This window comes from Caloenas nicobarica, chromosome 5, assembly GCF_036013445.1.
Source record: "Caloenas nicobarica isolate bCalNic1 chromosome 5, bCalNic1.hap1, whole genome shotgun sequence".
Taxonomy (NCBI): Eukaryota; Metazoa; Chordata; class Aves; order Columbiformes; family Columbidae; genus Caloenas; species Caloenas nicobarica.
The window spans coordinates 47192162-47215710 of record NC_088249.1 but is presented as its reverse complement, the minus strand read 5'-3'; the positions used below and the strand labels follow the sequence as shown (position 1 = coordinate 47215710).

General features: G+C 45.2%; 1 protein-coding gene across 2 annotated transcripts in view; it reads left to right on the top strand.

The window, feature by feature from the left end:
• PRR5L (proline rich 5 like) overlaps positions 1-18705 on the top strand; it is a 44844-nt gene extending 26139 nt beyond the window's left edge. The window contains exons 6-9 of one of the 2 annotated variants that reach the window (XM_065636471.1): positions 5260-5400; positions 6875-7001; positions 17730-17764; positions 17813-18705. In XM_065636471.1, coding sequence (XP_065492543.1) covers positions 5260-5400; positions 6875-7001; positions 17730-17764; positions 17813-18112 — 603 coding nt within the window. In that variant the 3' untranslated portion in view covers positions 18113-18705. Of the gene's footprint in view, positions 1-5259; positions 5401-6874; positions 7002-17729 lie in introns of both variants that reach the window. The other variant, XM_065636470.1, reaches the window with a different exon arrangement.
• Positions 18706-23549: the final 4844 nt, after the last annotated feature.

Here is a 23549-nt window from a genome sequence, read left to right as displayed (position 1 = left end):
ATTCTTCACTATGAGAGTGGGAGACACTGGAAGAGGCTGCCCAGGGAAGTTTTGGATGCCCCATCCCTGGAAGTGTTCAAGGCCAGGTTGGCTGGGCCTTTGAGCAACCTGATCTAGTGGAAGGTGTCCTGGCCAATGGAGTGGGATTGGAACTAGATGATCTTTGAGGCCCCTTCCAAAACAAACCATTCTATGATCCTATGAAGTATTGCCATTTTAAGGATGAGGAACTGAAAGGGAACAGACAGCATATTTAAAGCTTCTTAGGCACCTAAGTCCTATACAAATGTATGAATTTAAACTGCCAAAATACATCCAAGAATTTGACTCTGAGTAAGCTGCCCTAGGCCGCAACAGAGAGAGCTGCTGGTGCAGTAAGAAATAAGAAATTGCTTTTATTTCAAGCCAGTGCCCTAATAACAAGATGGGGTTCTTCCTACAAATAGGGAACTACCTATTTATATGGTGTGTCACAACATGTGAAGAGAACTCATCTAGCCAATCTCTTTCAGCATGCTGTAGTTCTTCATGTGCTACTCTGGTAGATGGGAAAGTCAATTTATTGTTGATTCCCCATCCTTTGCTGCAAATGTCAACATGACATTCTCCTTTATCCCCACAGTTGCAGGGTGCGATGAGGAAAGATACGGGAAGACCCATCAGATGAATACCTGGCTGCGGGACTGGTGTCACTGGCAGAATTTTGGGTTTTTTGATCATGGGGCGGCTTACATGGCACCCGGCCTGCTAGTGACAGATGCACCTGTCTCAAAAGGGGAAAAGGATCCTGGGGCAGGAGATAGCTGGACTTATTGAGGGGATTTTAAACTAGACTTGAAGGGGGAGGAAACCAAATATGGCAGAGGCACGCTCAAGGGTGACATGCTGGCATCTGAGGGTAGTGCTAATGAGGCCCTTCGGTCTGCCGTTCCAGTGGAATCAATGGCTCAGCTGAAGTGCATCTATAGGAGTGCACGCAGCATGGGCAACAAACAAGAGGAGCTGGAAGCCATTGTGAGGCAGAGAAACTATGATTTGATTGCCATTTCGGAAACATGGTGCGATGACTCTCATAACTGGAGTGCTGCATTAGGTGGCTATAAAATCTTCAGAAGGGAGAGGTAAGGAAGGAGAGGAGGCAGCATAGCTATGTATGTTAGGGAGGGTTTTGATTATCTGCAACTTGACAGGGGTGATGATAGGGTTGAGAGTCTATGGGTGAGAATCAAGGGGAAGGGCAACAAGGTGGACATGCTGATGGGGGTCTGTTACAGACCACCCAACCAGGATGAAGACGCAGATGAAATATTTTGCAGGCAGCTGGGAGAAGTCCCTTGATTGCTAGCCCTTGTTCTTATGGAGGACTTCAACCTACCAGATGTCTGCTGGAAGTACAACACAGCAGAGAGGAAGCAGTCTGTGAGGCTCCTGCAGTGCGTGGAAGACAACTTCCTAACACAGCTGGTTAGTGAGCCTACCAGGGAAGGAGCCTCACTGGATCTGTTGTTTGTAAATAGACAAGGGCTTGTGGGCAATGTGTTGGTTGGAGGTTGCCTTGGGTATAGTGATGATGAAATGATTGAGTTTACTTTTCTTGGAGAAGTAAGGCAGGCAGTCAGCAGAACTGATACTTTGGACTTCCGAAGGGCAGACTTTGGCCTGTTTAGAAGGCTGGTTGGCAGAGTCCCTTGGGAGGCAGTGCTGAAGGACAAAGGAGTCCAGGAAGGCTGGTGTCTCTTTAAGAACGAAATCTTAGAGGCGCAGGAGAAGGCTGTCCCCAGGTGCTGGAAGGTGAGCTGGTGGGGAAGAAGGCCGGCCTGGCTGAATAGACAGCTGTGGCTGGAACTTAGGAATAAAAAGAGAACTTAAAACCTTTGGAAGGAGTGGGAGGCTACTCAAAAGCAATACAAGAATTCTGTGAGGTTATGCAGGGGGAAAATCGGAAGGGCCAAAGCCCAACTAGAGCTAAGCCTGGCCACCACTGTGAAAGGCAACAAGAAATGTTTCTATAAATATATTAGCAACAAGAGGAGGGCTAAGGAGAATCTCCATCCCCTGATGGATGCAGAAGGAAACATAGTGACAGAAGATGAGGGAAAGGCTAAGGTACTTAAAACCTTCTTTACCTCACTCTTTAATAGTCAGAACAGTTGTGCTCCAGGTACTCAGCTGCCTCAGCCAGAAGACAGGGATGGGGACCAGAATGAAGCCCCAATAATCCAAGGGGAAATGGTTAGTGACCTGCTACACCACTTGGACACCCACAAGTCTATGGGGCCAGATGGGATGCACCCAAGGGTGCTGAGGGAGCTGGCGGAGATGATCACTAAGCCACTTTCCATTATGTGTCAGCAATCTTGGCTAACTGGGGAGGTCCCAGTTGACTGAAAGTTGGCTAATGTGACGCCCATCTACAAGAAGGGCCAGAAGGAGGATCCAGGGAACTACAGACCTGTCAGTCTAAGCTCGGTACCGGGGAAGGTCATGGAGCTGATCATTCTGACAAACATCACACGGCACATACAAGAGAACCATATGATCAGGCTCAGTTAACATGGGTTTATGAAAGGCAAGTCCTGTTTAACCAACCTGATCTCCTTCTATGACAAAGTGACCCATCTAGTAGATGAGGGTAAGGCTGTGGATGTTGTGTGCTTAGACTTGAGTAAGAAGTATCCCACAGCATTCTCCTGTCATGACCTGGATGGGTGTACTCTTCGATGGAGAAAGAACTGGCTGGAGGGCCGGGCCCAAAGTGGTGTGGTGAATGGCACCAAATCCAGTTTGCAGCTGGTCCCAAGTGGTGTTCCCCAAGGCTCAGTATTGGGGCCAGTTCTGTTTAATATCTTTATAAATGATCTGGATGAAGGGATTGAGTGCACCCTTAGTAACTTTGCAGACAACACCAAATTTGGTGGGAGTGTTGATCTGCTGGAGGGTAGGAAGGCCATACAGAGGGATCTGGACCAGCTGGATCATTGGGCTGTATGAGGTTTAACAAGGCCAAGTGCTGGGTCCTGTACTTGGGTCATAACAACCCCAGGCAACATTACAGTCTTGGGGAAGAGTGACTGGAAAGGTGCCTGTTGGAAAAGGACCTGGGGGTGTTGATTGACAGCCGGCTGAATATGAGCCAGCAGTGTGCCCAGGTGGCCAAAAAGGCCACCAGCATCCTGGCTTGTATCAGGAATAGTGTGGCCAGCAGGTCTGGAGAAGTGATTGTGCCACTGTACTCAGCACTGGTGAGGCCCCACCTTGAATACTGTGTTCAGTTTTGGGCCCCTCATCATAAGAAGGACATTGAAGTACTAGAGAGAGTGCGGAGAAGGACGACGAAGCTGATGAGGGGTCTGCAGCACAAGTCTGATGAGTGGTTGAGGGAACTGGGGCTGTTTAGTCTGGAGAAAAGGAGACTGAGGGGAGACCTCATTGCTGTCTACAACTACTTGAAAGGAGGTTGTAGCATGGAGGGTGTTGGTCTCTGTTCCCAAGTAGCAAGTGATAAGACAAGAGGCAATGGCCTCAAGTTGCACCAGGGAAGTTTACATTGGATATTAGGAAAAAATTCCTCACAGAAAGGGTTGTCAGGCATTGGAGGAGGCCCAGGGAAGTGGTGAAGACATCATCCCTGTAGGTGTTTAAAAAGCATTTAGACGAGGTTCTTAGGGACATGGTTTAGTGCTAGAGTTAGGCTATGGTTGGTCTCGATGATCCTGAGGGTTTCTTGCAATTGAAATGATTTTATGATTACTTATTTGTGTTCTTCTGTGATCCCAGCAACTGCACATTCAGCATGAAAGTAAGTCAGCCAAATGTGTGAGTGTATGTTACTAGAAGTAACTTCCTATCTCAGCTAAGTTTAGATCTGAGGCTCATAGCTGTTGCAGAAATATGACTTTTAAGCAACCAAGTTGGTTAAATTGCTGTACAGAGGGAAACGTTGTAAACAAGTCACTGGCTTTTGCATAATTGCAGCTGTTGATGTAACTACTTGTTGTGGAAAAAGAATAGCAAATCTTGTTTTGTTTGGCATAGCGAGATGTTTGGATTTTGAAATGGGGTATGAAGTTAAGGAGACAAAACTGCGTTATATAAATGAAAAGTGTGTAGCTACTGAAATAGAGTTCAGAGATACGAACCGGTCTTTTCTATACCTCTGTGTTTCTAAACATGCAATGATGCTTTAAAACAGCAAAGTACTTCTATTATGGCCACACTGCCCTGCAGACTATTGGCTTTAATTTGTATTTACATATTGATTATGCTGTTAATTATGACATTAAACCCATTATGAATTAATGATTAACTGCTGTGAATTCCTTCCAGGTAAATATTTGCCATGTTTAGTGTGTTATGGAGACCATAAAATGGTTCCCAAACAGACTGTGGGGCAGAGATTAATATTCTGGGAAGAACAAGGGAAACTCTTCAGGCTGGAAAGTGCTGGGCAGGGCTGAAAGGAAAATTTCTGCTGTTAAGCTGCAGTGAGGCAAGAGAAAGCTGTGCAGGTGTTAAGCATAGCAGGGGGAAAGACAGTAACACCAGAATGCCAAATGGAGTCAAAATATGCTGAGAAATATTACATCTTCAGCTGTTAAGCCTGCTCACTTTTGTTGTTGATGTAAAAAAGTAACTGGGATGACACAGAGTGCCTTATGGTGGAAATAAAAGCTGTTGCTTTTAAAAATGAAATTTGTTACAAGCAGTCTCACTAGCTTTGCTCTAGCCTAAATTCTGAAATCTATAATGGACTGAATTCTGGATTTATGTCATATCAGCAAGGTCTAAAGTGCAGATGTTGAGCAAAAAGATTCGACACAGACCAGAAGTAGTCTTAGTTAAGGAATACTCTGTACCAACCTCTTTCCCTACAAAACCTTCCCTAGTTTCTCATTTCTGAGTGGCAAAAGCATGAACTGCATCCGTCCTGGGCTTTGGATGTTTGTAACTGAATCGAGTGGCAGTTGGGTTTCATGAGGATGTAGTCTTTTGCTGAAATACAGGCCCATTTTTTTCTTTGCTCCAAATCTAATGGCACATCAGATGAGGTGTTACTCATTTCAGAATTTGTGTGGGACAGAGACTGAGAGGGAAGCGACCAAAGAGTGCCATGAATCCTCAGCCTGAGCAGCTTGGGAGTGCTTTGCCACAGCAGCAATGGGGAGCACAGAACCCTTCTGTCTGTGTGCGTACACGTGCTGGTGTAATGTTCACATGTCCCTTTACCAACTCTTGGATTTTGCCTTCTGTGTTTTTTAGGGTCAGGAGTTGACTATCCGTCAGATTGCTCTTCTTGGCTTCAGAGACTTGGTCTTGCTAAAAGTAAAGTTGGAAGAAATTATTCCTCTGGTCCAGACAAAGCTCCCAGCTTCCATTGTCCAGATGCTATTAATTCTGCAGGTGGGGAGCCTCTGCTTTTCTTCGTCTGACTCCACTTGGGTATCTCAACCTCATTGAACTGATATGAACCCTGAAAAGGAGAATGGGGAAGGTAGAGAGAGTGTGATGAAAGGGAAGTGATGTGTCCTTGTTTGGGAGTGGTAAATGTAGACATTAGAGCTGAATTTGAATGTCCTGAGATTTCCTGGGAACAGGTGAGGATGTTGCTGGTGTTTGTATTTTTCTCAGTACCTCTCCTCCCCACCTAGGAACACTCTCAGTACTCTTTTTTTTCACATACATTTTCATCTCTCAGCTTCTTTGAATGCCTCTTTGTACCCTAGTTCTCCTGGTTTCTCAGCCTTGCAATGACAAGGTGCGTCGCCATCACAGCAGATTGTGGAACAAACTGTGGCTGCTGGCTGCCCAACACTGGCCCCTTGGCTGGCTGGGATGCTGAGCAGAATCACAGAATCACAGAGCAGTGCTCATGAGAGAAGGAATATCTTTTGGCATCAGGCAAAATGCTATACATCTTCCAAAGGCCTCTCTCAAAAGAACCAGGCCTTCTGTGAGGACTATCCTCTTTATCCAGACCTCAAGGAAATATTTTCGAAGCATGCCAAATATAGCCAAGTATACCAGCTGTTTTATCTTTTTGTATCACCCAGTCTCATTGTCCTGCAAAATACTGTATTACAGGTGGCTGTTTGGGTTCCTCTCACTTTTTGTTTCTTCTCCAAGATACCATATAATGAGTGGTGGGAAACAAAACTTTCTGAAGTACAGCCAAAATTGTGAAGTGTCTAAGCTGAGATTTCTGTATGAGTTCCCGCTGTTCTGATGTTCCCAATGACCCAGACTAAAACAGCAGGAGATACTAAAGTGCTAGCTCAATTTCCCTGAAATATTTTAGTTAAATAACCTTGAGGGCATTGAGAGTCTCAAAGTGATGCATTTGAGGAAGAAAAGCTTATTGAGGCTTAGCAGGAAGTTAAGTCTGTGAACAATTTCTAAAATTACTGTTAAATTGGTTAGTGTTATGTACCATCTTCCCAGTTGTAAGCCAGACTACAGAGGGTGATTTTCCTGCAGTCCTGCCTAGGAGAAGAACAGTGCTTTGCCCAAGGCATGTTAAGGCATTTCTACAAAGAGATATTTCCTGGTAGAACTGCCCTGTTATAATTATATTGCTGTAGTTACACTGTGCAAATCTGCAGTGTGAGCGTACCTTGTACCATCCTTTCCTTTGGTCAGAAAATTGACAGCTAGCTGCTTAGTGTCCATAGGGTTACAGCTATGACTTGAAGGAGGAGGTTGACCTGAATGGCACCTGAACCTCCAGTTGGGTTTATCAGCTGTGCTTCTCCAAATGGTCTACCAATATAGTTGGGATATTCTGGTGGAGAGAGATTTGACAGACGCCAGGCTTTATTCAGAAACCTTACTCAAAACTATGTAAGCGTAATGTTGACTTTTTATGTTTGAATTTCAGAGTGTCCATGAGCCTACTGGCCCCAGTGAAGGCTACCTACAGCTGGAAGAACTGGTCAAGCAGGTCATATCGCCGTACCTGGGTTTGTGTGGGGATCACAGCTTCTCTGGTACCACCTGCTTGCTTGGTAAGACATGCGCATCATACAGAAGCTCTTGTTGGGGTACACAGGTTGATTAATGTGAGGCAATGCACATCTGTGCTAGAAAATAAGTGCATGACTCCAGGAGAGACAGAAAACAAAGGCTAAAATACCCTCTAGAAGGTCCTGATTAATATGTTTCTGAATGTAAATTTTTGTGACAGACTTTTTATTTTCCATGACTGAATGAACTATTACTGCCTCATGACTGCACACAAACACGTGTGAAGTCTTCCCTCTCTCTGGATAAATACTGGATTTTTAAAAATCCTGGTCCATGCCTGATGTACTGCTCACACCTCAGTGAGAGTCTGCACCTGCCTCTTTGCTGCCTGCACTCTGTCCCTGCTTGCTAGCCCACTTCGGCTGCCTGGATTCCCATGCTCACTGCTGCACCAGCCAGCTTTCACAAACAGCAAAACTGTCAGATGCTCATTCTGAGGGATTACAGGTTGTTGTTTTGTTTGTGTTTTGTGTGGTTTGTTTGTGGGGTTTTGGTTTGTTTGTGGGGTTTTGGTTTGTTTGTGGGGTTTTGGTTTGTTTGTGGGGTTTTGGTTTGTTTGTGGGGTTTTGGTTTGTTTGTTTGTTTTAATGGAGTTTTAAATTGTGGATAAATGGGTCTAGGTGAGAGAACTGCCACTTCATTTCAGGAAGGGGAGGCTTACAGTGGAAAACATCTCCACACATGGTCCAGGAGCTCTGCTTATACACATGGCCAGCCAGAAGAGATTGGCTAGCTAAGAAATGGGGGTAGTGATACTGATCTGATAATCAAGAAAATTTAAAAAGAAGTAGTGAAGAAAGCTCCAGCATTCCTCTTTTTTTATAAGCTTTAGCCTTTGCTTCAATGCAAATTGTAGCAAGCTGGAGACACACAAGCTGTCTTGTACTACACCTTAGCAGCACAGGGGAAAAGATGGTCTTGCAGTAGAAGGACTTATCAGGACTTAGGTGATCTGTACCTGTAATCAACTCATGGCATCGCTTTAGGCACACTATGGCTCAGGTTTTGTTCTTGTGGCTGATGAGCAATTAACTATTTTTTTATGCAAACGAACTTCTTTATATAGTTCAGCGTTGATTTACAGACCTGATCGTGAGGCTAAATCTAGACCATGTTCCCTTGTAAAAGTTGAGCTTTGACTAACTTGTTTTGCTATTTATGGGCATCTGCATGCTGCTGGGATAGTTTGAAAGGTAGCTGCTTGACCTGTACTGAAGTAGCCATTCTGGATTTCTGCCAGCTAAGCAAGGCATTAGTGTCATTTAAAAAAAAAAAATCACATGGACTAGCCTTGTAAAGTTTATGTGCCTTAAGGTAATTGTATTTACTTTAATTTTAGCTGTCATTTATTTGTGTGTATTTCCAAGGTGGCATTTTGCCCCTGTTCCACCCTATGCTGAGCAGGAGGAAATGAAGAACTTGTGTTTGCATTACACAACATTGACAGCAGTGCAGTACTTTTCCACAAATAATCTTGGTATTTTCAAAGTGCTGCTGTGGAGGTGCTTTATTTTCCTTAAACTTCTTTCTCTTCCTCTCTCTTTCTGTCACTTTTTTGCTTTCTCAGAACTAATTTCTTCTCTCACTGGGCATCTTGTAATGCTGATGAAGCCCAGTAGGTTCCCTGTGGTAGCTTTTTGGTAATGCACTGTTGGGCTTTGGGTGCGCTTGCATTCTCAACAGATGCTGTGGAGGCCAAACTGTGCTCTGGACTGGAGCATTGAAGATGAACAAGTGTTGAGAAATATGACTGAAGGTGTTTGATCACAGCTATTAATACACATAAGGCTTCAGCCTGCAAGGCTGCTGTATCTTAAACTTGATTTAAAGTGACAGAGGAGTGCAGCAGGAATAGGTGTGAAAGAGGACAGGACAGCTCACAGAGGGGATTCGTGGAGGGCAGTGTCCTCACTTGCTCTTCTGTTACCACCCTTCCTCCTTTGCCCATATAAAATAGCCAAAACCTGCATTGTAAAGATGGAACATGCTGAAGGGATCCAGTTGTCTAAGAAAAAGTATTTACATGGGGAATAGGTAGGAAGATAAAACATTTACCCTATTCCCCCCGTGTATTAAAGCAAACATCACTGGTGATTTGAATTTGCTTGAAAAAAAGCCCTTAAAACCTCCTTCCAGTTTATGTTCCTGGCCATAATGCACCAAAATTGAGACAAAAATGTATAGTTAAACTATGCATGACAGCTCCCTTAAGAGACTGTCTTTTGTGGCTGAGGAAGTAAAGGGGGAAAAGTAAAGCAATAAGTGAATGTTCAGAGCTTAGCCTATTTTTATCTGATTCTCATCATAAAGGATTTTAATTTTGTTGCACAAAAATAGTCTATGGGTATTTTTTCATCAAAAGAGTCAAGTCATCCCTCCCTTGAAAAGAATAAACAGCGAGAAATTCCTTACTGTCCATCTCTCTCTTTCATTACCAGGTCAGTTGTATGTAAGCCATTTCTACAGCTAGCCTGCTCTTAAAAACTTCTACTGAGGGCAGCTCCTCAACTCTTCTGTAGTTTTTTGCAGCTCTCACCTTTGGCATTAGAAAGCATTGCTTAATGTCATAAGAATGTCTCTGCTGCTGTTGTGGGGAGAAAATACAAGCAGAGACCTATCAGGTCTTAACTGAATTAGTAAATTCAGAAGTCAAAAGTCAGGCCTATTTCCTCAGTTAAGCTGAAGGCTGAGTAGCCTTAATAGATGGCAACCAAACTGCCATTCCTCTTCTTGTGTTAGTGACACAACACCTGTCCTCCTTTAAGTGCCCAGACAAGCTTTCCCAGTCCTAGGTCTTACAGCTGCAACTTCAGGAAAAACATTTGCTGGTGAGGGGAAAATGAAGAATTCTTCTAACTTCTTCCATTGAGGGCCACCAGTCACATGTGCTTCCAACACATTTCACTGGAGTCCTACCCATTTTGCTCTGATAGCAGGATACTGGACCACTCCTGTGCTGCTGGGGAGCTGGATAATTTCTGTGGATTCATCAGATAAAGTTTGTACATTAATCTCTTCAGTTTATTTCACACCACCACCACCACTTTCCTCCTTCCTCCTTTATCCCAACTTCTGTGAAATTTTGTGGTCAGGGATGGGCACAGATCAAGGTCTAGGTTATCAAAGGCGCTCAGATACTTAAACAGTTGGGTTTCCAAATCCACCAGTGAAATGCTAGCATTTTCCTAGTTGATGGGTAAGACTGTGATAAGAGGAGATGGAGGGGAATTTCGTTAGTTTTCGAAACTAGCCTTTGCTGTCACTTGGTTAACTCTTTTGCTGTCTCCTACAAGTGTTTTGCGCTCAGTTGTATCTGGAGCACAGTGTCTGAGCAGCACCCTATCATCTCAAAAGGTCATGGTGGCGAGAAGAGTATGGTGAAATGCTGCTATTTCTGGGACAGAAAGTAACAACTTGACTGTAACAGAAAAGAAAGGAGGAGAAGAGTTAAAGTTTAGTTTCTCCAAACTAAAGTATGCACTGGAGATAACCTGCTATCAGTTGCGTACCTACTTAAAAAACATGCCTTGTGAATGCTGACTGAATGTGGGTCTGCTTTTAGCATAAATATATTCACGCTGGTAACCAGCTGCATGGTTTAAAGGAACAGCAACTGTGCTGCAGCAGCACAAGCCTCAGCACAAGCTGCCTGCATGTCTGACCAGATTCCTGGGTGGGTTTGCAACTGGTGCTCAATTCTGGGCTCAGCTCATTGCAGTGTTTCTGATTCACAGTAGTTGCTTCAGTATAGTAAAACTCAGGAGCCTTGCTTTATTTTTTGCATGAGGAGGCGGTGCAGTGCCCCTGTTTCCATGCTGATGTAGGTCTGAGGGGAAGAGTGTGGTCTTATGAATTACTGTCAGTGTTGCCTTAGATACTAGCAGATTTTTACAATCTCCCTATCCAGGTTCTGATTATATTAAAAAGCTGAATGGTGTCAGGCTTTGAAACACTGGCATGTGTGTCAGCTCTTGTTCAGTCTGCTAGTCAGTGAGTGTGTGTACCTACGCACTCATGCAGACAAGTACATACATTGTATATAAGGCTATAGTTGATGTAACTAATGATACTAGTTGACCATTTTATCACAGCATCCAAATATGTGACAGAAAAGGATCTCAGGATCTCTTTGCCAGTTCAGGTGAAGGCAGGGCCACCAGGCTGGGCAGGAATAATTTTATGTTATTACTTCCTATATTATGCTTGCTCTTGGTGGACTTCAGTCTCTCAGGTCATCAGGTTTGGCTCTGTCAGCAGGACTAAAAGTTTACACGCAAAATTGGCACTTTTTTCTCGTGGGAATATTTTTATTTATCTATTAAGCAAACATCAGGCCATGGCCATGATTTTTCTTTTTCTCGTATGTCCTGGCTTTTTAGCATACAATAATTTTTGTTGAAGACACCCTCAAGATCATCAAGTCCAACCATAACCTAACTCTGGTGCTAAACCATGTCCCTAAGAACCTCATCTATATGCCTTTTAAACACACAGGGATGGTGACTCCACCACTTCCCTGGGCAGCCCGTTCCACTGCTTCACAACCATTTTTGTGAGGAATTTTTTCCTAGTATCCAATCTAAACTTCCCCTGGCACAACTTGACGCCATTTCCTCTTGTCCTATCACTTGCTACTTGGGAGAAGAGACCAACACCCTCCATGCTACAACCTCCTTTCAGGTAGTTGTGAGAGTGATAAGGTGTCTCCTCAGCCTCTGTTTCTCCAGGCTAAGCAGCCTCAGTTCCCTCAGCTGCTCTTCATAAGACTTGTGCTCTAGAGCCTTCATCAGCTTCATTGCCCTTCTCTGAACTCTGTCCAGTACCTCAATGTCTGTCTTGTAGTAAGCAACCCAAAACTGAACACAGTATTTGAGGTGCGGCCTCACCAGAGCCGAGTAAAGAGGGACGATCACTTCTCTGGTCCTGCTGGCCACACTATACCTGATACAAGCCAGGATGCTGTTGGCCTTTTTGGCCACCTGGGCACACTGCTGGCTCATGTTCAGCTGGCTGTTGATCAACACCTCAAGGTCCTTTTCTGCCAAGCAGCTTTCCAGCTGCTCTTCCCCAAGCCTGTAGCATTGCATCGGGCTGTTGTGACCCAAGTGCAGGACCCAGCACTTGACCTTGTTGAACCTTATACAACTAGCCTTGGCCCATTGGTCCAGCAAGTCAGATCCCTCTGTAGAGCCGTCTTACCATCAAGCAAGATCAACACTCCTGCTGAACTTGGTACTGTCTGCAAACTTATTAAAGGTGCACTCAATCCCTTCTTCCAGATCATTGGTAGAGGTATTAAACAGAACTGGCCCCAATACTGAGCCCTGGGGAATGCCACTCGTGACTGAGGGCCAACTAGATTTAACTCCATTCACCACAACTCTTTGGGCCTGGCCCTCCAGCCAGTTTTTTACCCAGTGAAGAGTATGCCTGTCGAAGCCATGAGCAATCAGTTTTTTCAGGAGGATGCTGTGTGAAACAGTGTCAAAGGCTTTACTGAAGTCTAGGTACACAAAATCCATTGCCTCTCTCTCATCCACTAAGCAGGTCACCTTGTCGTAGAAGGAAATCAGGTTGGTTAAGCATGACCTGCCTCTCATAAACCCACGCTGACTGGGCCTGATTGCTTGATTGTCTTGTGTGTGCCATGTGATGTTAGGATGATCTGCTCCATGACCTTCCCCAGCACTGAGGTCAGACTGAAAGGTCTGTTGTTTCCTGGATCCTCCTTCTGGACCTTTTTGTACATGGGCGTCACATTTGCCGCCTTCCAGTCAACTGAAATCTCCCCAGTTAGCCAGAACTGCTGATAAATAATTGAAAGTGGCTTGGTGAGCACCTCTGGCAGTTCCCTCAGCACCGTTGGATGGATCCCATCTGGCCTCATACACTTGTGTGTGTTTAAGTGATGTAGTGTGTCACTAACCATTTCCCTTTAGATTATGTAGACTTCATTCTGCTCCCCAGCCCTGTCTTCTGGCTCAGGGGGCTGGGTACCTGGAGCACAACTGGACTTACTATTAAAGACTGAGGGAAAGAAGGTATTTAGTACCTCAGCCTTTCCCTCATCTTCTGTCACTATGTTTCCCTCTGCATCCACCAGAGGGCGGAGGTTTTCCGTAGCCCTTCTTTTGTTGCTGATGTATTTATAGAAACAATTTTTGTTCCCTTTTACAGCAGTAGCCAGATTCAGCTCTAGTAGAGCTTTGGCCCTTCTAATTTTCTTCCTGCATAACTTCAGGGCCTCCTGAGTAGCCTCCCTCTTCTTCCAAAGTTTATAAATTGTCCTTGTATTCCTGAGTTCTAGCCAAAGCTCTCTATTCAGCCAGACTGGTCTTCTTCCCTGCCAGCTGGACTTTTCGGCACATGCGGACAACCTGCTCTTGAAGAGAGACCAGCCTTTCTGGACTCCTTTGTCCTTCAGGATTGCCTCCCAAGGGACTTTGCCAACTAGCCTTCTAAACAGGTCAAAGTCTGCCCTTCGGAAGTCCAAAGTATCAGTTCTGCTGACTGCCTGCCTTACTTCTCCAAGAACAGAAAAGTTGATCATTTTATGATCACTATGCCCAAGGTGACCTCTGTCACATCGCCCACGCATCCTTCTCTGTTCATAAACAACAGGTCCAGTGGGGCGCCTTCCCTAGTTGGCTCACTGACCAGCTGTGTTAGGAAGTTGTCTTCCATACACTCCAGGAGTGTCCTAGATTGTTTCCTCTCTGCTGTGTTGTATTTCCAGCAGACATCTGGTGTGCTGAAGTCCACCACAAGAACAAGGGCCACCGATTGTGAGACTTCTCCCAGTTACCTGCAGAATATTTCATCTGCGTCTTCATCCTGGTTGGATGGTCTGTAACAGACTCCCACCTGGATATCTGCTTTGTTGGCCTTCCCCCTGACTCTCAACCCATAAGCATGTCACCATCATCAAGCTCCAGACAGTCAAAACACTCCCTAACATACAGGGCTACCCCACCTCTTCTCCTTCCTTGCCTTTCCCTTCTGAAAAATTTATAGCCATCTAATGCAGCACTCCAGTTATAGGAGTCATCCCAACATGTTTCTGTGATGGCAACTATGTGGTAGTTTTTCTGCTGCACAGTGGCTTCTGTCCCCTGTTTGTTGCCTGTGTGCATTCATATAGATGCACTTCAGCTGGGCTACTGATCCTGCCACCTTTTTGCAGTGAGAAGCCCTAGTTACTTTGTGACCATTCTCAGGTGCTGCAATGATTTCTAACACATCTATAACCCTTGTGTCTTTGCTACTGCACAGCTTTCCATCCCCTTCTTCTGCTGAGGCAGCAGACCAAAGGGCTTCACTAGCATACCATCCCTCAAATGTTGGCCTGCTGCCCTTGGGTTTGTCTCTGCTGTGCCTGGGTTTCTCCACTTCCCCCACCACAGCTAGTTTAAAGCTCTTTCAACAAACCCTGCAAACTCCTGTCTAAGAATCCTTTTCCTCTTTGAGACAGGTGCATCCCATTTGTTGTCAGCAGGCCAGGTGTCATGTAAACCAACCCATGATCAACAAACCCAAAATTCTGCTGGTGACACCAGTCCCACAGCCGGGTATTGATGTGGTGGATCTTCCTGTATCTTCCCTCATCATATCCTGCAACTTGGGGGACAGAGGAGAACACCACTTGTGCTCCTGATCCTGTAACCAGTCATCCCAAGGCCTTGAAGCCCCTCTTGATTGCCTTTGGATTTCCCATTGCAGTCTCATCGCTGCCTACCTGAAAAATTAGTACTGGATAATAATCTGAGGGCCTTACCAGGGCAGGAAGTTTTCTCTTCACATCTTTAACCCTGGCCCCAGGGAGGCAGCAGACTTCCCTCAGAAGCGGGTCTAGTCTGCATGTTGAGCCTTCTGTTCCCTTTAGAAGGGAGTCTCCTATGACCATGACCTGCCTTTTTTCTTCATAGCAGCTGTTTTGGTGGAGCGTGCAGATTGACTTGTCCCCTGTGGCACCTCCAACTTAGTTGAACCACCTTCCTCAATATTGTTGTGTGTTTCCACTTGCAGAGCCTCATACTACTTGTACAAGGGAACCTGGGCAGGTGGGGTAGTCCCAGCAGAGACACTCCTCTTTCTGCACCAGGCAGGAACATGCTGCCGTTGCCCCCTATCCCTCAAGTCACTAAATTCCACCATGCAGAGAGAAGGTAGGGAGTGCTCTGAACTGTGTGTCATGGCCACGTGCTGAGCCTTTCCGAGGAAGGGTAGGGTGAGACTGCAGTGGTCTATCTCCCTCTCACACTCCCTGATACTCCTCAACCTACTCACTTCCTCCCAGAGCTCTGTCACTAAGCAGAGGAGTTCCTCTACCTGGTCACACCTCCCACAGCTGTGCTCACTGCTGCCATCTGGTATTGGTGTAAGAGCAGGGCACATCCTGCAGCCTGACACTTGAGCAGAAATGTCCTCCTACTGCATCTTGGTCTGGACAGCTGCATCACTTGTGGTGGGGGCCGACCTTATGGTTTTCTGCTGGGTGGATTTTTGGAAGGGCTGCAAGCTGTCCGTGTTTAAATGAAGCATGTTTACATTTTGAATGTGTTGTATAGGACTAGAGAAGAACAAAGATTCAGCCCTTGCCTACAAAATCTGCAGCTGTAGAGTCTGGAAAACAGTGGTGTTTTGCACAGCACAGTTCAGTTTAATCTCCTCAGACCTTTCTAGTCAGTTAAGACACCTCTTCATAGCTAGAAGCCGCTGCAGGATAGGCATAATATAAATATTAAATCATGGGGTGGGGCAGTGCAATGAACCATTACCTCAAGAGGCTACTGGGCTCTCTTTCTTCTCTCAGCTCAAGAGCTGAACAGCTCTTAAAGGTGTCTGACTTCCTAATGTAGACAGGAGATGGGCACCTAAGTGTGTTTAAAGATCTCAGCCTTGGTTGGTCATGTTGCAAGTATATAACTGCCCCCACCACTGGCTTTTCTCTTTTTGTATCAATACTTCACTTTGTTCAGGGAAATGAGAAATGAAGAAGCCCTGATAAGTTCTAGTCAAGGTGGAGAAGCAGCTACTGCTAATGACACCAGTGTTATTTTGGTCTTGTCTATGCTGGGATAACTTTCCAAGACCCAGGCACGCGCAGCAGCAGAACACTAATGCAGTGTGTGGGGTTTGGTGATGCTCTTGCTGTGCCAGGATGCTTTCCTGCTGCTGCCCTGCCTGCGGCTGCTGACAGAGCTGCAAGGACAGGTGCTGAGTGAAAGGATGCTTGCATGGCTCTTCCCTTAAATTACTTTTTCCCAATGCCCTCCAACACTACAGCTTGCTCTATGGCTTGAGCTGCAGAGACATGTAAGAGTATATTTACTGTAACTACCCTCAAAAATTATTTGCACATATTCTAAACCATGAAAGGAACCGTTTTGAATTAATGTATTACTGGCAGAAGCAGGGTGAATTGTTGTCATAGCTTGGCTGCTCATGCATTCTTCCCTGGAACAATACAGAGTTTTTCTGCTTTCTTCTTGATGCAAGCTTCCAAAACTTTTATAACCTTCAGTGATGACTGCTTTGCTATGCATTTTGTTACTTTCTCTCTTATGCTCTGCAGTCTTGGTGGAAATATTTGGTATGGTTTAAAGGCTTCCAACTTTATGAAATGAGACCTTACACTTCAAAGAAGTTGTAGAGAAACAGAGACAGGTAGGAAATAGCTTTATCAGCTGCTTTGGAAATAGACCACGTGAAGTATTTAACACCACATGGCAATGCTGCACGGTGGTGGAAGACAGCAGGTGAAAAGTAATACTGTCTGATTCATCCTACTAGGGAAGTGAATTACAGTAACCCAAAGCACAGACTCAGATTACAGCTTTTCTTAAAGTTTTCAGTGTTAGAGTTGAAATGGTCATTCATGATATAGGGCTGGGGACTGTGCCTTGGCTTCGAGTTTTAAACCAGGTATTTTTCCCCCTTAACGCTTTTGTTGAGCAGATTGTAGACCCTGCATCTATCAATTCTGTGTCACCTGCGCTTCTCAAGTACTGCCTGCCTCTTCTGTGCCTTTTCGCATGGGCTGTTGTGGGCTGCTGCTCTGCACTATTAGGTGCTTTCTGTGTCTAGCCACAAAACCAGGCATGTTTTAAAGTTGATGAAATGTTCTTTTTCTTGCATAATCTTTGAAAAATACAGCAGGATAATGCCAGTAGAACCAACTTTCCCTAGGCAGCTGGAGAGGCAGCACAGTACAAGGATCAGGAATTTCATGTTGATACTAGCTAAATGGCATTTCCTGAGAGAAATTTTCCAGAGAGAGGGATAGCAACTCAGGTCCTCACTGGATGTTTCTTTGGGGACTTGTGCCACTTTAGTGGCACTGATTTACTGAACTGCACATGAGAGCTCCTACGTGGTCCTCACCCACATGGGTGAGAGAGGAGACCATCAGGATGCTGAAGAAAGTCCCTTTGCTGCACTCATTACTTTTTGGCTCACATCTCTCACAGGCAGCAGCACCGTTAGGTTGCAGCAGGAGGGGAGGTGTCTCCTAACTGGGGGAGTAGCAGACCTCCTTTCCAAACCCCAGCATTATGAACTAATGAGCACCTGACTCTTCCCGGGTGGTAACGAGGTGAAACACTGTGGCTGCATGCTGAGTCCTCTGTGTTCCCTGGGGCCAGCCTAGTAGTTTGGGTGATGCTTTGTCTGTGCCCTGTTGACCTTCTTGCTTCCTTTTTCTCTTCCAGAGAGACGGTACTCTAGATCCCGTCCTAAGATTGGTGTACCAAATTATTCATCTCACGTGGTGACGTGTCGGCAGCCCAGCGAGATGGCCCTGACCCCACTGACAGAGCAGGAGGGTGAGGCTTACCTGGAGAAGTGTGGTAGCATCCGTCGCCACACTGTTGCCAATGCTCACTCAGACATTCAGCTCCTGGCAATGGCCTCCATGATGCACACAGGGATGGTGGTTGAGGAATCAGATAGTACTGACAAATGCCTCCTCCTGCAGCCCAGTTTTAGCCACAGGCAGTGCTCCAGTGAGCCCAGTATCACCGATGGGCCAGAGGGAGTCAAGGCAGCGGGTAGGCAGGATGCGGCAGAGCTGAACTGCATGTCTGTCAGCTAGAAGAAGTCTTGCTGAGGAGAGGAGAACTGTATGCGCTAAGCTGGACAAAGCGTCATGTCATCTCTGCTAGGAAAAAAGAGAAAAACTTGAGTTATGTTCCTGTCATTGAAACGGCCTTGAGGAATCTTACGGCTCTTTGGGAATACTCTCTAGATTTGTTTTTTTTTGCCTGTCAGGGATCATTGTTGATGGAGGTAGCAGGCTGCTCCTAAATGAGCACTGAAGGCTGGAAAGGTTTTGCTGTTGAACAGTCCAGTCTACCTTCTGTAAGCTTTCTTCCTCTACTAGTCCAAACTCTTTGGCCTTAGGTTTCCTTCTGTTTCTGTGGTATGATACAAATTAGCCTTTTTTGATTTTCTTCATCTTTCCCAGCTTTGCACTACTTGTTTGCTCTTTGTTCCTGCAGCAGAGAGCTCTGTGCTAAATGTTCTCTTTGCTTCTGACACTAGGCTGGTGATGACTGAAGACTGCATTTTTGTCTTTTAAAGTTGTACTCAGGGATGAAACCATTTGCATCCTGCAGCAAGATCTACTCAAGTGCCTTGTGAGATCATTCACTTTGCCTACCGTGAAAGTCGATGAAAAATCCAAATCAAACAAATCAGACCTTTTTTTTTTTTTTTTTTTTTTTTTTTTTTTCCCCCCAGACCTGAAGAGAACTGAGTATACATGGAGTTGCAGCTGAGTACTTCCTATGTACTTTATTTGGTTCCAGTCATATGTTTGGGGCTGATGGTGAAAACTGGGTGCAAAGGAGGAGTGAATATGTAAATTTGGAGCAAAATATAGTCATGGCATTTGGTGTCCATTTGCTCTCAAAATTTTGGTGGTGGTAGGGCTGTAATGAAACAAGAAATCTAAATGGATTCCTTTCGGAAGGAGGCACTGGGCAGAGTCTGCACTTGTGTGAGAAGCTTAAAGGTGCTTCTCAGCACTGGACTGTCATGATTCAAGACCAGGAGGTGATGAACAGGATTGCATCCTTGGGCTGCTCTGGTACTTTTAGCACTTGCAGATTTTGTGAGACCAAAGATAACCAGTGGGCTGTAGAAAGGAGCCCTGTCTTGGTAGCGTATTCATGAAGTGCTCCCAATCTCCAGTGATATCTGACTCAGCACAGTGTTGCTTTTAAGATAAAGCACTTTGCAGCAGTCTTTGTTTTTATTTTGAAGATTAGGAGTGGGTCCAGTTTGCAAGTGTCTGTGTCAGGCACTGCAATCTGCAGTGTCTGCTTTGTAGCATCACTTGCTGCTCAAATGCTGTTTCTATGGGAACAGAACCAATCTGTTTGAGCAGTCCCCTGGGATACTCTGCTGATGTCTTACTAAGCAGATTTGCAAGTGTAATTACAGGCTTAGAGGTGAATTGAAATGCTGCCTTAAATGTCAAATCCCATTAAAAATGTGGATATAACACCACTGCCACTTTAATCTAGTCCCTGTGGTACTGACTGTAAATAAATCTGTCTTGACAAGAACATACAAGGTTAGGATGAACCCTCAGGATGTTTTTTTGCATGCTATGACTTTAACTGCAGAATTTGCCTTGCTTCTGTTGGTCATTAAACATGTTCTGCTCCACTGACTGCACTGAGAGTACAGCTCTGACCTGTCAGGATTTGGCCTTAGTAGCATGTGCAGCAAAAAGAAAGCAGATTATCATTTGGTAACAAAGCATCAGAAATACCAGTGATGAGCACAAGTCACACAGCCTTCATAAGCAAGGGTGTTGCTTTGTCCCTTGTGGTTTGCAAATGTTGAAAGGAATACTTGAAAGGGCCTGCTTTTTCTTGCAGTCACCTAAGGCACCCTAGCTACTGGGGAAATACTGAGTCTTTTGACCACCAGCTGTGTTTACATGTTGAAGAACAGAGTGCTGGCTGCCTCCTCCTTGGAGCATGCAGGGTCCAGGTACATGTGGCTTTAGCCGGTCTTCGCTTCAGATAGATTCTTTGATAAATTACCCAGTCCATAAATTGGACTGACCAGGTGAACTTATTTGTTGTCATCTGCTCCAGGGTGGCCATATATTGTGGTGGAGCTTCAGTGTGGCAGCAGCCAACCCTAGTATACCATGCTGGTCTCATCTTGTGGTCCCTCCAGTATAGGGCAGATTATGGGATCCCACTTAAGAATTTGTTTCACCCCTTGTAGTGATTTAAAGCCTTCTCTTAGTCACAATGGGACATGTGAGGAAGTGATCACCTTGCAGCATTTCAGTTCACTTGTATGAATGTTTTCTTCTTTCTGTTTTTTGTCTAACCCATTTGCCTTCTGTGAATACCCAAACTGTTTGGATTAGTGAGCAGCGCCCTCTTTTATAGTAAAAATTTGAATGATTTATTTATTTTCTGACATACTCTTGGATCATCTCTAGGGCTAATAGGAATCCACTCCTAGTTTTAACTTGCATTTCTTTTGTTTTACATGTAAGTATAATTTGAATTATTTTGATTTTGTGTCTGTTACTTTGCCAAAATTTGCACCAAGCCACTCTGAATCATGCACTTACTTGGTTGTTTTGGTTTTTTTAAGGAAAATTAAAGCTGGTGGCTTTACTTTCTAAACTGAAGTAAACAAAACTTGTTCTATAAACCACACTGGGGGTCTGGTCTTGAGCACCACTTTTACAGCCACAGGAGATGCACAAGCTTCTGTAAGACCATCCATTTTACAGGCAGACTGGCTCAGAAAGCTGCACCCTGCAGCTGTCATGTTGGCAGTGCAATGCTGACACCTGAGGGCCATGGGGGTGGACTTGGGGGCAGCGCCGAGGGGCCACCTTCTGCTGAGGAGGCTCTCAGCCTGCAGTGAGTCAGTCTGCTGGAAGCAAAGAGCAAAGAATCTGTCCCCAGGCCAGAGCCATGGCATGAGAAACATTTGCATTCTCAGGGTTTTGCTCTGGGGTTACACTTCTTCACTGCTCACCATGTCACACAGACATGACAGGGGCCACAGGGCAGGTCTTTTCTACCCTCATGGTCAATCCACTTGAGAAAACCTCCTGTAAGAGCTGTCAGAACAGGAAGAAGAGACTTCTCTCACCACCTTCCAAAGTCTGTTACCTTCTAACTGGGTAATTGCCTAGATTGAGTCACTTCCCATCACACCAAATCTGTATTTTTGCTCTGTCTCCTCTTCTTAAGGTAAGTGATTTATTCTTAGAACAACTGGCCTTTTTCCTGACATCCTCCGAAGGCAAGCAGCATGTTTTTATTGCCAGCAAGCAGAGCTGCTTCTTTTCCCAGACGGGTGGGCAGCAATCTGATTGTTGTTTGGTGATGGGTTGGTTTTTTTGTTGTTCGTTTTTGTTTGAGTTTTTTGTTATTTTTTTCTAAAGAAATGCTATAGATCTTGGTGCTGGCACTGGTGGCGTCAGAGGGAGCACTGCAGCGTTTGGATTCACGGTGAGGTAGGGTGTTGCACTTTCTTTTTAGGTCCGAATGACAATGGCTTCCCCTGGAAGGAATGCTCTTGATGTTTACAAACCTGAGTAAACAGACTGAAAATGCTTGGCTCTTGCAGGCAGCCTGTGTGTCCAAGAGAGCAGAAATGGAGTGTCTAGTGACAGACTGTGGTGTTTATGGTATACTTACTTATGTGAACTTCTTAATTCTGTTGTAGATTCAGAGTAGCCAGTTTCCCTGTTCCTTCCCAACCTGGCTCCGTCCCCATGTCAGCAGCAGGGCTCCCAGGCCAGGCACACACCTCGTATTGTGTGTGAGGGTTTCCAGCGAGAGAAAGGAGAGTTAAGTTGTATAGAAACTCAGCCAAAGTTGGTGACACTGATTTGCACCCAGTTGCCAGAACCAGAACTGCATGTTCTGTGCTAAGAGCACAAGCTGCTGTTCCGTGCACTGCAGGCTGCAGGTGGGCCTTGCTGCAACACACTCTGTATGGGTCTTTCTCAGACTTAGAAAAGGCTGAAGAAGGGTGACTTGTAAGTATCAGTGCTATACAAGTGAAAGTAAGCTCCTCTCCTCATTCACAACTGAAATTTAGAGGCAGATAAAGATCTATTTAGCCAGCAGAAGCAAATGATTATGTTTTAACCAGTGATTTTAGTGCAGCAGGTGCCTATCCATGCCATGAGGCTGGGGCCCCTCCTCCCCAAGCACAGGGCTCTTTCCATAACAGTGTGAATCTCTCAGGCAGTTTGATCAGTGGCATGTCTTCAATAGGCTGGGGAGGAGGCTGGGAGAATGCATCCTCCTGTTGGCCTGCCCTTTGTGGTAAGCCACCCACCCCTGATAGAAATGTGTGCTTCATATCAGGCCATGAATTGGGCATCTAAACTCTCAAAAGAGCTGGGGGACCAGGTTGCCTGCACTCCCTGGTTGCCCTCTTCCCCCGGGTCTCTGCAGAGCCTGCACCACTTCCCACGTGGAGCGGCCTGGCAGTGGAGCTCAGGAAAGCAGGTGAGGAAGCAAGACTTACCCTGGCATGGATGCCCCATGGAGCCCAGGTCGTTTTCCAGGGGGACATGAACTGGAAATTCAGCCCCAGTCAGCTTGTTTCTCGCTCACAAACACTCCAGCTCCATCGGAGAGTCGCCACAAATTTTCCTTTTAATTCGAAGTGGGAAGAGTGTGGCTAGTTTTTGGTATCTCCCTGAGCAAAGAGGAGATAATTATTCATCCTATTCATTTTTCAAATGTCGAACGAGGATCTGGTAGCATGACAATGGGATTTTGTTACTTATCCACCCATTTGGAAAGTGCTTACTGCCCGCCTTGCTATCCCAACCATGTGGGTTATATCCAACCATTATTCCCACCTTGGAGACTAAGTACTGTGTAATTGTTCTGCTGGTTTACATCTCCCCTTTCAGGCAATGAATCCTGCCCCAAGCACTTCTCCAGGTCTAGTGAAAACTGTCCTAATACACAAGGTGGCAATTTGGGGTGTATTAGTAGTTTGGGCTGCATTTCTCCAGTTCAAATGATAAAAAGAAATGGCAATTCCAGTGAGGAAATAAGAGAACTGAAAATTGTCGTTATTAATCATTTTTTTATGGCCAACACACTCTCTGGGCCGCGCATAAGGGTGCACATGTAGGAGGCATGTCTGTGTGGGAGAATGTATGGAAGAGGGCAAGGAAGAAGAAACATACAGGTAAAGAAAACAGCTGACTAGATTAATCTTTTTCCAGATAATTGGTATAACAGAAGGTAGGGTAGAGGCTTAATTATAGTTTGGTTATCAGATTTTTCAATGAGCAAAAGGAAAGCAAAGAGTCTCACCTAGTCTAAAATCCTACCATAGTAGAGAGCAGCTTTGCAGCAGCTGTAAATTGCAGCAGTATTCAGGGAGCTGTTGTTTGAAGTGTTTGTCGTTAGGCTTCAGAGCTAACTCACACTTAGGCCAAGAGCTAGTTTGCAGTTCTTGTGGCGTAATTATTATAGACTGTGCAGTAACAACCTCTGTTACATTGGAAA